A 17,808-nucleotide genomic window follows, 5' to 3' on the forward strand; every position below is an offset into this window, starting at 1 on the left:
GCTCATGGTTTTTACCAAAAGACTTATTTTTTTTTAATAAAGGCATTATTATTTATGTAAATATAAATTAATTACAGTAATTTTTTAATTTTTATCACTTAAAAAAAAAGCTGAATTTGTCAATATGTCAAATGACATAAAAAAACAAATGAGATGCAAATTTAAATTTTAATACAACGTAAATCAAAAATTCAGTACTATGACAAGCGATAAAAAATGAAAATAATAAAAAAATAAATAATAATTGCCCGTTGAAAAGTCATTTAATATGATTACATTGTTTTGATATTTATTTAAAAGACATGTACAAAGTAACTGCGATAATAAAAATTAATTTTCATAAGTTTTTGTAATGAATAAAAAATGACAAATATTCAAGTTAGTGGAGTTGGTATCATGAGTAGCAATATAAAACCTTGAAGTAAAATACAAAATAAATATTTTATTGAATATTACATAAAATAAATAATTATTTATAATTATAAAATATTTATCTGTTTGATAGCAGGCATGATCAGTACTTTTTGTTCTATGGGTATTTCCCTTGGTAACAAATAAGAAGATACCACACCTGCCATCTAGCAGATTAATACTTAAATAGTAGCAGCAGTGACATCTTATTAGCCTCTTTAGACTTATGGCGCTGTGAGTACAAACAAATATATCTATATCTATATCTATATATATATTGTGACATGGAAAATTTTCCATAAATTTGAAATTGCTCGATTAGAGATTATTAGGTTGGCTAAGCTGAGGAATTGCTGAGATTCGACGCGCCTGTGTCGCCCCAAGCGGCCTCCCGATCAGAATGACAAGCTCGAGGTAAGAATAATTCATGAAAACGCGCCGAATTTGAAAAGAGTACAGGAATGCGTGGGAACTATTGTAGAATGCATGAGTGAGTGAGTGAGACTAGGCTATAGCGATCAGACGAGCCGCGAATTTCTACGAGCAATCGACGACCAACGCGACATCTGGCCACGAGGATGGAACGACGAGAACATTTGAACGGACCAATGACGATGGAGAGCAATAAAACACAAGTAGTTGAGGCTCCACCTGAACTCGTTAAAAAGAACTAAAAAGTGAATCGACCAATCATCGATCGCCCAGGGGAAGGAACGCAACCACGATTGACTACGGCCGGCTGGAAAATGCCGTGAGCTGCGTGCCGCGCAGATTTTTGAGTGCGCAGAAGTGAGAACACATGTTGTCGAGGAAGCAGCCATTGTAGGCCCCCTTCTGATCTGGACGCCGTGACTGTGACATCGAGCAGTTATTATTTTGATTGTTATTTCTTTCTGTTGCCGTTTGATTTTGGATTTTTTTTTTATTTTGTCGTGAGTTGAATACGAATAAGTTCGCTGAGCTTTTGTTGTGTTGTTTTGGACACTACGATCCCGAATACGCCATCGCCGAGACATCAACGCTTTTTCCGTCAGTTTTGCTTTGCCGCCAACTTCGATCACCTAGCCAACATCGCCTGGAACGTTTACGGAAGCTACGGGGTGAGTCTGATCGCTAAATTTTAGCCCCAGGGTGTCATCACCGCGAATTTCGTCGTAATTGTCACAGTTTAATCCGTGGACAATAATTTCCTTTCGGAAATTTTTGATATAACTCAAGTTGCACGGAATTAAATAAATTCCATTCGAGATTTTGAGCTTTGACGACACTCTGAGGCACGGTACCGCTGAGTCGTGTGTATTTGTGTGTGTGACATTTTTGCCGAGATTATTTTTTTTTGGCCTGTTACTTACCTCGAGCTTCAATTACCCGACAAATCGGATTACTAAAAATTATTTGAAGGACAAGTGAAATAAGTCGAATACTTTGCGTAGATTAATTTTTTTTGTATTTAATTTTCGATAGTGAATTTTTTTTTGTTTTGATTTGTTACTAGATTTTACGATTGGAAACCTGATTAAAAATTTTGCGATCGGAATTAACATTTTTTTCTTTAAAATTCGTGAATAAATGTTGCGAATTGAATTAATTATTTGTTTTGACAATTTGAATAAATTTTGCGAATTGAATTAATTATTTGTTTTGACAATTTGAATAAATTTTGCGAGATGAAGTAATTATTTGTTTTGAAATATTGAATAAATTTTGCAAATTGAAATAATTAGTTGTTTTGAAATTTTGAATAAATTTTGCGAATTGAATTAATTATTTGTTTTGAAATTTTGAATAAATTTTGCGAGTTGAATTATTTATTCGTTTCGAAAATTGTTGAAGCATTTTGGCGAACCGACATTTTATTTATTTTGTTTGAAAGAAAGGGCTTTGTAATTTTTATTTTTGGTTACTCGAATTTCTTTCTAGAATTTGGTTTATTTTGAAACGTCGAATCATTGCGTTAGCACTAGTCTTGCGTTAGAATTATTTTTGCGTTAAATAATTTTTGTTATTAATGCGACATTGCCGACAGTATATATTTGTTGTTGAATAAACCGTTGTTGGATTAGAATTGCACGCCTCAATTATTTTTTTTTAATTGTTGTTGCTCTGATTAACCGATCCTATCGTCCCATTTCGATTTCTTTGTTCGTCGATTGCCGTGATTCGATTTTTGGATCTCTTCAACACCGACCCGCCGCCCACGAAGATCCACCGCGAGATCGACCCGTGGAACATTGAGTTCCTGGCGCCCAACCAAATCTACGAACCAGGTAAGCCAATTTTTTTGGGTGACCTGATCCGGCCCTGTCGACGCCAGTGCCGGAATAGGCATCACAATATATAGGAGACTTTCTATAGATATAGATAGTCACTCATCACGATATCTCTGGAACCACGGAGCTTAGATAGAAGGAGAACGCACGCAATGTATAAAGATGTCCTCGAAATAAGGGGAAAATAAAGTTTCATTACAGAGCGCGCTGCAACTGCCTTGATCCACTTTTTAAATTTAGCGGTTAAAAGTATTCGATCAAATACTTTATCCATAACCAAAAACAATGATTAGGATTAAATAATTGTTATAAAAAAAAGGATAATTAAAACTGTAATTCATGGGGTGAAATTATTAAAAATACGTAAATGTTCCGTAAATTAATAATACATGAATTAATTATAAAAGAAACCTCTAATTTTATATTGCTTTATAATGTCAATATGTCTTGAAATTGTCTAATATATTAATCGTCTAATACATTACAAAAAGATTAACTTTTTAGTTAATAGTTATTTAATAATTAAATTATTATTATTATGTATAATGAAATAGTTTTTTGATAGGAATTAAAAATAAAAATTACATATTAATTTTTATTTTAAGAAAGTTGAGCTGCCTAATTTTAAAATACAGTAACTGCAAAATTTTTATACCAGATTTTTTCTAGTATTGTTGCATTTTTTATAACTTTTAGACCTTAATTTCAAGTATTTCTTCTTAAAAATATATATATTCAAGTATTTTCTATTCATAAATCAAATTTTTCATCAATATGGCGGACAAAATTTTTTTTAATAAAAAAAATTGAAAAAAATTTTTAAATGGTAGTTACTGTGTTTTGAAATTGGGCAGCCGAATTGCAGAGCAAAGTAAATTACAGTAATAGTTTGAAAGTATTCGTTTTTTAATTTAAATAATATTTGTTAATAATTAACGTAGAAATTATTTTCAACTTAAAAAATAATAATAATAATTAATCATTTTATTTCTGAATTTTCAAAAGTAATAAATAGGTATTAGAGACTTAAAAATTTGATCGAATAGTGAATAATTAATAAAAACACTTAAATAGGTTACATGATATTTTTATAAAATTTTTTAATTTAACACAAATACAAAATAAATATATAAATATATATATATATATATATATATACGATAATAATTTATCAAAAAGCTTATGTCACGTAAAGAATATTTTAATTAGTACGATTAAGTTATATAAGTACGATTTACACTATTTTCGAAATTTTTCGTAACTTCTTATTTTTCATTTTTTTTTCGTTATAGTTTTTATTAATATGGCTTGCTAAAAAGTGGCCCCTAATCGTAATAAAATAACTTAAAATTTTTTTCATCAAAATTGATTGATGTTCGTCGCATCCTAAGAAAGGTAATGATTTCTCTGTTGAAATTTTATCAACAATTTGATTCATCGTATCGATTTTTACAGTTTTAGTCCCGACAACACTTAAAACAGTATTTTCTAATTTCTGGATGAGAAGAAATAAATTATCACTTGGACGTTTGCAGTGTTCACTCATTAAGTCGATAACTCTATCTCTATCAGATGATGTCTCGGACTCAAGACTTTTGAGACAGTTTTCACATCGAGAAAATCGGTGCATTTTTCGGACAACGTAACGAGCTATATAGGCAATGACGTATTCACTGGTTTGAGCGACATCATAATCATTCCATTTTTGCAACATGCTCGGACACTAATTTCAAACAAAAAAAAAATTTACTTACATATTAATTATTTGTTAATATTATGTTGATTTGAAAACATGTACATTAATGCTTCGACCTAAAGAATTAATTTTTCTAAAAGTTTTGTTTTTTTTTTTTCCAAAGTTAAGTTTTTTATTAGTGCAAATGAATGGATAGAATTTTTCAAAGTCCAAAGATGAAAATGTATAGTATATGGGTGATTCTCTGTAAGGACGTCTCAAATCTGTACAAGATTGTCCGACCAAATTATTTGTGATTTTATTAGAAAAAAAATTAACAAGGGCTACTAAACTATCAGCTCAATGATAATAAACAAACAGCCAAATTAATTTTTGCTTTTTCGATATTTGTGTATCTTTTGCCATATAACATAACAGGGGACTGTTTGCCAGGGGACTGTTTTTTTCATCTAATTGAGAAAAATCAAGCAAATTATTTCAATGCATTCAACTTTTGAAGTTCTCAATGAATGTTTACATTAATTAGAATAATATTAAGACTTATGGATCGAATTTCATAAATAAATTATAAATAAAAATAGTTGCCAGGGGACTGAGTTTTGAAGTGGCCCAGACACATATTTCCAGCACAAACGTGCTTTGACACTAAATAAAATGCCGATGAAGCACTATCAGTCATATGGTTATTAACTTAAGGCTAGTTAGATCCTTATAAACCTTACAAAAGGTAAAATAATACGTTGGATTTTTATTTTTGGCTTTGAACTTTTGGCAGGGGACTGATTTTAAAATGCCTGGGACAAACGTTGATTTAATGAATTTAATGAAACAAATTAATAACTTTCGGTACTTTTTATTGAAGAAGATTGTTAGTTAACTAATTAAGTTTATAAACATTATGGACCAAATTATATGTTATAGACAAATAACTTAAAATTTAATCTTAAAGTTTTAATTTTGGGACTGGGACAGCCTAGGGGACTGACATTTCGGTGGTTTACGAATTTATAGTAAAAAACCCTAAATTTATTCCATTTTAGTTTTCAATGCTCCAAATAGAAATGTTTTTTAACTTTCATAATAAATTTTTTTTAGTAACAAAATAACAATTTTTCTAATAAAAAAATGCCTGGGACAGCAAAAAACATCCTTACAGAGAATCACCCATATAAAATTAATAATCCACAAACTTTATCTTATTTCTAGACTCCACTTTTTTTAAACAGACTTCAAAATTCTTTCTTTTCATTACGTTTGGTGTTTATAATAATAAAAAAAAAAAAAAAAAAAAAAAAAACATAAATTAAACATTTCACTCCTACTAACAACATATCGTTTATATACTGTTATTTGTCACTAACAGTGATCATTGTTAAAAAAATATACATTAATTATTATTTGAAACCATTACATAAAATAAAAATTAAATTTTTATTATTATTCAATCACAATTATTAATTTTGAAAATGGAAATAATTTAAAACTATAGGTTATCTTACCTTTGGTACTTGAAATAAAGCCGTTGGACGATTATTTTGCTTCAACTTCATTTTTCGTTCTGCTATACTGCCACTCATACAATTTTTAACTGCACATTTCTTCACCATTTTTCAAAATTATTGATTTAATTACTTTAAAAATTAAAAAAATATTAAGTATAGCCAAAAAACATGAATGTACACATGCATTTGTGTTTACATGCGTTGTAGCAAAGTTGATATCTTTAATGACGTCACAGAGATCGAGTTGATAGTGGCGCTACTCTGGTGGTGAGAGTAGGCATCAGTAATTTGCTGCTATTTTTGAGGACACATTTATACCAAACCCCCTATCTCGATCGTTCTCCTTCTATCTAAGCTCCGTGTCTGGAACCATAAGGCGTAGCGACTTGAAATTTGGTAGGAATATTCCTTTCGCCGAGTAGAAGTCAGCTAAGAACGGATTTTACGAAATTCCACCCACAAGGGGGGTTGCGGGGGCGTTAACAATAGAAAATTCTCATTTTTAACCTATAGCTCCTATCGACTTCAAATTTGGTAGGAATCTCCTATATGTGATGTAGAAATGATCTAAGAGCGGATTTTACGACAATCTACTCCCAATGTGGATTGCGGGGGTGGGCGTTAACAATGAAAATTTTAAATTTCTGAGCTACAGCTCCGACAGACTCATAATTTTGTATGAATTTTCTGTAAGTAATGTAAAAATAATTTATGAACGAATTTTACGATATCCCTCCCCACAGGGGGGTGCGGGGTGGGTTTTAACAATTAAAATTTTAAATTTTCGAGCTGTAGCTCCTATAAGCTCCAAATTTGAAAAGAATCTGCTATATGCGATAAACTGAAACTAAGGAAACGACCCAAAGTCGAAGAAAGTATTTACTAGCGTTATAGATTGAAATATAGATTAACTATCAAGTTGGAATACTAAAATAAAATAATAAATTATAAAATTAGTGTGAGAAAAGTAGATTTAAGCGAAAGATGTATCAGAGTTTGTTAGACAAGCTGTACATCTGGTGCCAATAAATCTATATATATAGGAGATCCCATTTTTGAACTCACTCATCACGAAATCTCAGAAACTATTAGGTCGATTGACTTGAAATTTGGTAGGAATATTCCTTTTGCCGAGTAGAGGTCAGCTAAGAACGGATTTTACGAAATTTCACCCACAAGGGGTCTTGCGGGGGAGTTAACAATAGAAAATTCCCATTTTTTTTATTAATCCATGTGTGTAGTCATTTGTTTTTTTTTCCATCAATAAAACAAAAGACGATCGTTTTTTCGTCATTCTTTTTTTTTCTAGCTTATAAAGAAGTCGGAAAAATGTATAACATCAACTCTACGCTTTCAATGCTTCTCCATCCACACCATCCCACACATCCACCCACCCCATTCCCACGCATCCACCCACGTACTCCCACGCATCCACCCACGCACTCCCACACATCCACCCACGCATCCATCCATGCACTCACCCACATCTATGTATATATGAGATTTCCACGTATATAGTCACTCATCACGATATCTCTGGAACCATAAGACCTAGAGACTTGAAATTTGGTAGGAATATTCTTTTTACCGAGTAGAAGTCAGCTAAGAACGGATTTAACGAAATTCCACCCACAAAGGGGGTTGCGGGGGCGTTAACAATAAAAAAATTCCCATTTTTAAACTATAGCTCCTATCGACTCCAAATTTAGTAAGAATATTCTGTAAGAGATCTAGAAATAATCTATGAACGAACTTTACGATATTACACCCCACAGAGGGTTGCGGGGGTGCGTATTAACAATGAAAATTTTTAATTTTCAAGCTATAGCTCCTACAGACTCCAAATTTGGTAGGAATTTTTTATAAGTAATGTAGAAATAATTTATGAACGAATTTTATATCCCACCCCACAGAGGGTTGCGAGGGTGGGTATTAACAATGAAAATTTGTAATTTTCAAGCTATAGCTCCTACAGATTCCAAATTTTATAGGAAATTTCTGTACATGATGTAAAAATAATTTATGAACGAATTTTACGATATCCTACCCCAAAGAGGATTGCGGGGGCGTTAACAATAAAAAATTCCCGTTTTCAAACTATAGCTCCAATAGACTCCAAACTGGGTAGGAATTTTCTGTTAGAGATGTAGAAATAATATAGGAACGAATTTTACGATAGCTCACCCCACAGGGGTTTGCGGGGGTGGGTATTTACAATTAAAATTTTTTATTTCAAAGCTATAGCTCCTATAGACTTCAAATTTGATAGGAGTCTTCTATATGTGATATAGAAATGATCTAAAAACGGATTTTACAACGAATCACCTCCAATAAGGATCGCGGGAGTGGGTGTTGACAATAAAAAATGTTCATTTCCATAATATAGCTTCTGAAAACTCTAAATTTGGTAGAAATCTTTTATTTCTCCTGTAGAGATCATCTCAAAATGGATTTCAATAAATTTTACTTTCGATAGGAATTGCGGGGGTGGGTGTTAAAATCTAAAATTTTAATTTCCAAACTGTAACTTCGACAGACTTCAAATTTGGTGGGAGTCTTCATGTATCATGTCAAGTTCAGCTAAGAATGAATTTTATCAAATTCCAACCCCAAAGGGACTACGGAGGCGTTAACAATGAAAATCTTTCTTTTCAAAACAAGTTTCTATGGACTCGAAGTTTTCTTGGAATATTTTATTTTTAATGTAAAAATCATCTCGAATAGGATCTTACGAAATTTCTCTCTTACATAAGAGTGCGGGAGTGATAGTTGTCAAAAAATTCATATTCTTCAAATATATTTCCTAGAGATATAAAATTTGATAGAATCTTAAGAGAAACAGGTAATTACAGGGATGGCCTCCAAGGTCAATGGATTAAAATATTTTCCTTTTTTAATAATTATATTTTCTTACCACAATCGTCTCCTTGGCAGCGGCGAAAAAGTCATTGTAAGGTTTCTAAAATTTAACTTTACATGTAGCTATATAGTCAACGGACTAAGTATTTTGCATACATTTTATTTTTGCTGATCACATAACCAATGAATTGTTCTTATTACGGGATCGCGGGAATGTAACAGATTAAAATGAAAACATTTTTTAAACACTTGAGATGTGGAAAAGAAATTTGGCTATTCATTTTAAGAGATTTCGTAAAATCAAAAATTAAAATCGTAAATGGAGAAAGCCACGGGAATGTTATAGTGATTGCACATTGAAAGTTACAATGGATATTTGCTAGAATTATGACATGGATAAAAGGTACAGGCCAATCCGATAGAATTTTGAATCTGTGCAAGTCAGAACAATACTCCAATTGAATTTCAAGTCTAGATCTCAAAATACAATTCTATAAAGTGCCCAGCGGAGCGGGCGGGTAACAGCTAGTATAAATATATGGCCAATTATAAAATGCTTGAGGATAATGTGTTCATTGGCGATAGACTTTTAACTTCCAATGGTAATGCAGCAAAACAGGCTTGCAAACATATGAAAAGAAGTATTGAATTCTTGTTGGCACTGTGATTACTATATTTTTAAAAAAATAAATGAATATCAAAACTAATACATTAGCTGTCAAAAGAGGTAAGACAAATATTCATTTTTTTACTAAAGATTATGTACGTGATATTGAATATTTTAAAGCAATGAAGATAAATACTACCCAAGCGGCAGAAATTTTTTTTGTTAATGTTTTGTTGAATTTAATTTGACGATTATTAATTTTTTAACTTCTTGTTGAGTAAAATCTACCAAAAAGTTAACATTTTTTTTTGTGACGCTTGGGTTATTAATGTAATCTAAAACTTAAAATTTAACAGTGCGAACTAATTTTTTTCAGCATAAACTATAAAACATGAACATGTCTAAAGAAGAGATTGAGCTGACGGAAACTCTTTCAAATTTCAATCTAGGCAATCCAGATGTAACGGGTAAGAAAGAAATTTTTTGATGCAATAACTCCAGAAATAACGTTTTTTAGGTAGATTTCCTTAGGAATCTATCTGTTGTAGCCGGTTTCATGTCGTAATTTAGAAAAAATTTTGTCATTACATCGAGTAATGTAGAAAAATCGCATTGGCTCACAAGTTTACAAATGTATTTAAGTATGTATGTATATATGTATGTATGTATATATATATATATATATATATATATATATATATATATGGGGTATTCCATGCCAAATCGACCACTTTTGACCCCAACCCTTTTCGATTTGGCCGAAAGTTTTCCATCCTTTTCTACCCTATAAAAAACGGTTCTCAGAATTTTTTGAATTTTTTACCTAACTCCAAAAGTTATGAATTTTTCAAAAAATGGCTTTTTATTTTCAAATAGCCATAACTTTTCAAAACTAAACATTTAGGTACCTTTTTTTTTTTTTAAATTTTTGTTTTTAGATGTACTTTCCGATAAAAATACTAAAAATTTTTGTAAGTCAATACATATGGAATTTTTCAGTTTTTGACAAAAATCAATGATTTTTCGAAGTTCGACATTTTTTTTAATTTTTTTTCTAAAATAAACTTTAATCAATTCCACAGTTATCCCTGTAGAACCCAGATTGGGCTGATTTCTCTTTCTATTTTTTTATTCAATTGAAAAAATTGTTAAATTTTCAAAAATGGAAAAAAATTTTTTTCATAAATTTTATTTATATAATGAGATAAATACAATTCAACGATTTTACGGCATTACATTCACAATTTAGAGGCTTCATCGATGACTGTAATTAGTAAGATCAATAATTGATGCAGCTAAAATTAATTACTTTTCTCTCTGTCGTTTAAATATTTTACAAATTCTGTGTTCATTCGAATTCGAAAAGTTTTTAACTAGTAAACAACCATTTTTGTCCGGAATTATACAATGTAGTTGTTGAGTTCCTGTAATCGGTTTCGTTTTCAAAAATCGATCATTTAAATCATTTACTGCTGTGTCATAATCTTCTTCTGGGGAAAACTTCACTATAATATTCGGCAAGTTATCCGGTGCAGAAGCCCATTCAAAAAGTTCTTCTGGTGTCGTTATTTGTTTGTCTACCGCGAGTTGGAGACTTGCTCTCGCTGCAAGTCGTTTGAGAATACCACCGATTCCATCACACGGACCTTTCCCATGGGCAGTCGCAAAAAATGCCATTCAGCAGGAATATCAAAATCATCTTCGTGGTAATATAAATTTACAAAGTTTTTAAAGTTTTTAAATTGTTGAGGAGCTCCATCAGAAAAATAATAAATCTTGTTACAACGTTCAGGAAGACTTTTCACGTAATCAGTTATTATTTCGATGACAACATGAACAGCAACGGCATCATGTTTGTTAGAATCTGAGATAATTACTAAACTTTTGTGTTCAAGTTTGTTATTTACTTTATAATAAATAACGACTGGAAAAACTGTTGCCTGATTATTATTCCAGTGAAAACCAGCTGCCGCATTTTGTACTACGAAGGCGTAATTTTCTGCAAAATCACAAATAATAACGTATTCGTTTGGTTTCAATGTTTCTTTCAATGTCTTCAAGAATTGGGCTTGCTCCTTAGCAATGAACGAATGAGGTAGAAGAATTTCTAATTCACTACAAAATTTTTCCACAAATTCTTCTGTAGGCTTAATAATAGTTTCTAAACTACTTCTCGGTTTTGATATCCAATCTTTATATGTAATATTCTCGATTTCCCGGTCCTCAAAACATTTTAGTAAAATTTTACTCAACTCATCGACCTCAGGACAGTTTTTACATCCACCTAAATAACACTGAAAAGATGGATTTTCACATATAATCATGCTCAAGTAATCGCTGTAGTGTTTAATGGGCTTTTCTGTGTTCCTTGTCAAAGAATAAATATTTGCACCTAAAATAACAGTAATTTAGTAAACTTAAAATTCACGCATTTATAATTATTAATTAATTTGATAATTACCAAGCATCATTAACTTCACGTTTTGATGAATCGTACACACGCAGATGGTGTGTGTTCCACTTGCCCCTGCTAACACACAATGTTTTGGTCGCAAAGAAGCGAATTTTGAAAATCCAATTCTCTCAGCAGGATTTATTTCACAGAAACATTGGTATAATTCTTTTAAGTTAGACAGGATAAGTCTTTTTGGACGTGTATCCGATTACCATCATCACTTCGAATTGATACAAAGTCTTTCATACCGGGCATTTGAGCACTATACTCATCATCGTTGTAAAAATTTTCAACTTTTAATTTTACCTGATCAGTAATTGTCCTCCCTATACAAAAATGTTGAGTAATTTAGTTTTCAAGTGTATTTAAAACATCGATTTTACGCTACCCATACCTAATTTCGATTCAGGTGTAGAAAGTAAACCCGTTTCTTCAACCAAATTTTTGCTACTCTTGACAAATGTCTTGATGTATTCATAGTTTCACAAATACGTCTCTCACTCCATTTTACAGGTAATAATGTTAAAATTTGTATTTTCAAAGACTTATCAGTTTCTTTATCGTTGAATTTATCATACAACATTTTAATTAGAGAGCGAAAATTTTCACCATCGTCATCAATCGATTCTTCATCTGAAGAAGAAAGCAAAACTTTTTTCAAGCTGTCGGATACCCGATTTATTTTATTGTTCAAAAATTGATTATCATTCAATTTCTTCGATGGAATCGGTGATTGATTTAACAATTCTAATGCATGGTTTATTACGGGTAATTGAGTTGCAGCGCTAACTTGGGATCCTGAGCTTGATTGTGATGCTTTGGGTTCGCTATCAAATGACATGGAACCTTAAAAAATAATAGTGAAACATATAGCTACTAGAAATGTATTCAAGTAACGTATAAATAATTAAAAAAACTTACGGAATGATAAGGATAATGGGAGATCCGTGGCAGTTGTATTACTATCATTATCAGCCTGATCATTGTTGTCATTATTGTCACTATAGTTGTCTTCACGGTCACTTACATCAGCACTAGGATCATTACGAGCATTTGTTTGTTGCTTCACTAACTCTGAAGCTTTTTTTCGACATGAACTGCATAATAAATAATTATCATCTAATCCTAACGTTACTTTCATAATATCAGTCGCCGGACGTAAACCAATTTTTTTAAAATGAGATTCCAACTCAAAAGGATTACAACACCGATCAAATACCTTTTTTGACGCCATAAAGACAAATTAAAAAAGCGCTTATAAACTAGAGAAATTATTTATTTATACAACAAATGTAATGACAATCTTTTATAAAACACTAGATTGCACAAAAGATTTATAGGTTATGTTTTAGATCTCAAAATGAAAAAGCCGCACTTTTAATCAAATCATACTAGCTTATAGCATCTAGTTTACTGGCTATAGGTAAGTCGATAATTGTTATCCCTAGTTTATCGATCTAATTGATATATTAAAATTTGAATCTTCCCTGATAGCCAAGTTGGCCGAAACTTGACGACAAAAGTAATCCCAAATAAACGGAAAGTTACTGCCGCAAGGTGGCGTCAAGAAGATGGCAATAGTTGTAAAGAAATACTTGCTGTCAACTTTTCGCCAACTTTCCTTCAACTTTTGACCAATTGATCAGTCGACTGAAATATTATTTTTTACCACCCGAGACGATAATTTATCGATTAATAATACCGATAATATTGTATTTGTTCTTATCAGATACGAGTTTTAATGATTCTGCCACCAGATGGCATAATTAGCAGTATGCATATATATATATATATCTATCTATATATATATATATATATATATATATATATATATATATATTCATTTGTCACCGGAAATTTTAATTTAATTAATTACTTTGTGTTAATTATAATGATGAAATAATATGCTTAGTGTTTGTAATAAAATAGAAAATTATATTTGTTTCTGTAACCTAAATAGTTGACATTCTATAAGTTATATATACCTCCTTACAATTAATATATATTTTAAATGAAAAAAATACTTAATTAAAAAATATTAATTTGAGAAATGCTAATCCACTGGAGGATGATTTTCAGATGACTTAGAATAAAAATCTTCAGAAAAATCCGTGCTTTTCTTCCTCTTTTTCGGTGGTTCTGAGGCGGATTTAGTTTTTACTCTCATTCGAGAATCTGCTGCTTTCAGTGCAGTTTTTAAAGCTTCATGATATTGTTGCACAGTTAAATTAGGGTACACCGATCTTAAAGCCGCTGAAATAATGTATAATATTAATGAATGAAATAAAAATATTAATTCGGAAAATTATAAGAAAATTAAAACTTCATAATACTTACAGAGAAAATCACGATCGAGCATGGAACCAGCCAAAGTGTTTGGTTTCCCTTTACTGGGTTCAAAGTAATTGTAAGTGATTAACAGCTCCTCCATCATGAGTAAATTATTTTTCAAAATATATCGAACGTTATCCATTACACATCTTCCTCCTTTAAAAGCACTAATATAATTTCTCTGTAAATAAAAAAATAATATCAATTATGGGCTATTAATAAACTCTTAAGTATCGAATTATTACATTATGTTTGTACTGTAACTAATCTCTGTTAATGTTTTATATTTTAAGTTTAAATACTAATTATAATATTATACTTACTAATTTAGTTCTATTTTCTTCTGTAGCTTTTTCATATTCTTTAACTTCCGCCGCAGTGTGGAACGGTACGAAGTCAGGTTTGGCTATTGTCGATGCAATCGTTGGATTTCCACGCTGATGAACAATTTGCGACAATTTGGATAATTGCTCGCCTTGTTTATCCATTTTTTTTGATAATTCACTGGAATCATAATAATTGTATCAAGTTTTTATTACATAAAAAATAATTTTTTACGGAATTTTTTTTCAAGTAAAACTATGAATTTGTACAAAAATATTAGTATCAGGATAATTATGTAGGGGTAACTTAAATACCAATTCGATGTTCGTAACTCAGTGCATTTTTCAAGACTTACAAAAACTTTAGTATAAATACAAAAGTATCATTACAATATTACAATATATAAGTGCAGGGTGAGTCATTATTTTAGAATTTATTACAACTCATAGGACTATTTAGGACTATTCATAAATCCTGTAAGAAAAAACGATCATTAAAGGATTGGATTGAAATCTTGAATTTCAAGGGAATCAACTTTTTCAAGCTTTAATAAATATCTGCATGCAATCAAATGTCTAAGTTAAAACTGTACTTAGCAACTTGATGAGCTTATATAATAAATGTATAAATAATTATTATTTACAAAATATAGAATAATGTTAACTTACTTCAATAACAAAGTGTTATTTTGCGTAATGTTTAAAATGTCGAGAAGGACTTTTCCTGCCGGGTGTTGATCTGGAATAAAAACATCTTCTTGTGGATCTTTTGGATTAACAGGATCCCCTTCAGTTGTCTGAATACCTTCTTTAGAATTCTGTAACGGCCCTCCTGGTTTCTGTGAAAGTTCGCCACCATTATGTGGAGGCTCTGGAGGTTTTTGAGAAACGCTAACCGTTTGCAATGATCCTGGATGATCTTTTAATGAAGGGCGGAAGCCTATTATTTTAATCGGTTTCCCATTTGTCACAGGAATTAATTTCTGTCCTGGTTTCACAGAATGTGCTAACTGAGCAACCTTACTGATCTTGAATGTAGGTTTTTTCTTGAATGTAACACTACTACTAGTGCTGCTGTCACTCTCGTTACCGCTCTAATAAAAGAAAATAATAAAAATATATTAGATTAGATGAAACTTAAATAGTTTTAGATTTACCGTTAGATATACAAATAAAAATAAAATTTACAGATTATATTGCACACTTGTAAATAAGGTGCAACATGATAAAGAACTTAATTAAATAAGAAGAAAGTATTGGTGAATCAACTATAGGTATAGGAATGTTACATCGACTGCGGGTTATAATATAACATAATAAATAAAATATAAAACTCTAATTAACATTAAGTAAAAAACAGGAATCATGAACCAAAATACAGGCTGGAAAATAATGTTTACAATTTTCTTACATAATGTATGACTAATTTGTTTTATTGCGAATTGTCATAATTCCAAAATATTAGTCACGAGATTGAGAAACCAATAAATATCGGTCTCCGTCATTGAATATATATGGTGAACACTAGTAATCTGCAGCTGTAAACAATATAATATATTATAAGTAAATGCTTAATCTATATTCAATAAGCAACACCACACTTGATCAAGAAAATTTGAAACTTGTGAGTAAACGCTGTGAAAGCCATCAGTAATTGTGATAAATAATATTTAAGAAGATTCATGCACAGTTTAAATTAGTTTATTACATATTAATTAGTGAAGTCAGGCACCTTAATAATTTTCCTGAAGAATGAAATCTTAAATGTATGAATAAAAAAACTTACTATTATTTAAAGGAAAGTAGATAAATAAAAAACAATTTTTTAAATTTTATTTCAATATTTGAATTAACAAATTGAACCCTTTTTGTTTGACCACTGAAACAGATAATTGAAGAAAAATATCGAATTCGACTGTAAATGATTATATTTCTAATTATGTATTGATAGCAAAAAGTTATTCGTTAAGGTTTAATATTTAAATAACAAATGACTGACGAGAAGATAAAATCAACAAAATTTAATTCACAGTGATCAATTTTTTTATTCATATAAATGAAAGTTTCTCAAATTAAATATATTGATAACAAAGCGTGATCGTATTTTATTAAATTCATAGCATTAAGAAATTAGAACAACTGATACATTAATTACTTAAAAAAAAGTAATAGCAAGGAATTAAAAAAAATACTAACCTCATCGTTGTCTGCTGGCATGACTTTTGATATAAGATTCAAATAATAAACCTCGCTCAATTGATTTATGTTAATTTTAACATAAATAATTTGTTATGATACTATTATGTGATGTTAAACACAAATTAATTAAAACTAAATATTAATAATGATAATTATGGTATGTGTTGTGATGCGCATTAATTTAAAACAATGGCCGCTTTCTACTAAGCATACGATAGAATAACATGAACATCTTTTTACAGAAATTCTATGCCTAAATCTACCTTTAAATCACAGTGCTTACTGGAAACGTTAATATTGGTGAAGAAGCCATTGTTATCAAATTAAAGTAAATTAAATTAAATATCATTGTTATTGGGAGAGTGAAAATAAAATTAATAATAACCTTGGGATTATTAATTATATATAATTAATTATATGTAATTATGTTAAATTAAATATACATATATAATGTATTGTCATTCAAAAAATTTATTTATAATTTATGTATAATTCCATATGTAATTATAGATGACATTTTTTTCTCCTGATATTTACATAATTTTTTGTTTAAATTAAAATAAATTTTATCAAATTTTAACTTCTACTTATTTATTAGTTATAGTAACAAAACAATTATTATATAAACTTGATGTACACCTTTACTGCTAATGAATTATCGTCATTTGTTGTTTTAAATATTTTACAGTTTGAGATGTTCCTTCAGATTCGTTAAATATTCTTATCAACTTTCAGGCAAAATTTGCGTTGCACCTTGCTTCGTACTTTTGAACGCAACTTGCTGTGAAAAAATAATACTTTGAATCATAAGAGAAAAAGTTGCGTGAAACTTGCTGTACAAATTCGAGTACAACTTTCTATTCACTTGTTGCCGGCTATTTTTTGACGACAACGTGCCTGTACCTTGCGGCAGTAGATTGGTCTTCTTTTTCTCAGAAACTTGTAGCCAACGTGACGCCAACAATGGCAAATTCGGAACTTGACCGCAAGTTGTCGCTAAGTTGGTGGCAACTATTTGACACCAACTTTGTTGGTCTGAAACTCTGGCTATCAGGGTTACTAATTACAGTCATCGATGAAGCCTCTAAATTGTGAATATAATGCCGTGAAATCGTTGAATTGTATTTATCTCATTATATATATAAAATTTATGAA

At 30.4% G+C, this 17,808-nt stretch overlaps 2 protein-coding genes across 3 annotated transcripts; both read right to left on the reverse strand.

Moving 5' to 3' along the window:
- Positions 1-11,612: 11,612 nt before the first annotated feature.
- On the reverse strand, positions 11,613-13,163 carry LOC123266971. Of its 2 annotated transcripts, XM_044731423.1 has the most exons (4): positions 12,722-13,163; positions 12,195-12,646; positions 11,807-12,126; positions 11,613-11,737 (listed from the first exon to the last, which is right to left on the reverse strand). In XM_044731423.1, exons 1-2 carry the CDS (start codon positions 13,032-13,034, stop codon positions 12,195-12,197), a joined length of 765 nt encoding a protein of 254 aa, XP_044587358.1. In that variant the 5' UTR covers positions 13,035-13,163; the 3' UTR covers positions 11,613-11,737; positions 11,807-12,126. The 2 variants fall into 2 exon arrangements, with proteins under 2 accessions (XP_044587358.1, XP_044587359.1); XM_044731424.1 differs by having other exon boundaries at positions 11,807-12,646.
- A 551-nt stretch (positions 13,164-13,714) lies between these two features.
- Positions 13,715-16,891, reverse strand: LOC123266970. Its single transcript, XM_044731422.1, has 6 exons — positions 16,651-16,891; positions 15,260-15,548; positions 15,124-15,193; positions 14,455-14,635; positions 14,138-14,312; positions 13,715-14,053 (listed from the first exon to the last, which is right to left on the reverse strand). The coding sequence occupies exons 1-6, from the start codon at positions 16,669-16,671 to the stop codon at positions 13,854-13,856; spliced, it is 936 nt and encodes a 311-aa protein (XP_044587357.1). The 5' UTR covers positions 16,672-16,891; the 3' UTR covers positions 13,715-13,853.
- Between the last annotated feature and the right edge of the window lie 917 nt (positions 16,892-17,808).

This window comes from Cotesia glomerata, linkage group LG6, assembly GCF_020080835.1.
Source record: "Cotesia glomerata isolate CgM1 linkage group LG6, MPM_Cglom_v2.3, whole genome shotgun sequence".
NCBI lineage: Eukaryota > Metazoa > Arthropoda > Insecta > Hymenoptera > Braconidae > Cotesia > Cotesia glomerata.

What these genes read in the sequence shown, in the direction of transcription:
- LOC123266971 (XM_044731423.1), bottom strand. Translation starts at nt 13,034, where the DNA reads ATGGCGTCAAAAAAGGTATTTGATCGGTGTTGTAATCCTTTTGAGTTG. An exon ending in CCCATTATCCTTATCATTCC is followed by an intron (nt 12,647 to 12,721) that starts GTAAGTTTTTTT and finishes TTATTTTTTAAG; the next exon opens with GTTCCATGTCATTTGATAGC.
- LOC123266970 (XM_044731422.1), bottom strand. Translation starts at nt 16,671, where the DNA reads ATGCCAGCAGACAACGATGAG. An exon ending in GTTACAGAATTCTAAAGAAG is followed by an intron (nt 15,194 to 15,259) that starts GTATTCAGACAA and finishes TTTTTATTCCAG; the next exon opens with ATCAACACCCGGCAGGAAAA. An exon ending in AAGAAAATAGAACTAAATTA is followed by an intron (nt 14,313 to 14,454) that starts GTAAGTATAATA and finishes TTTTATTTACAG; the next exon opens with AGAAATTATATTAGTGCTTT.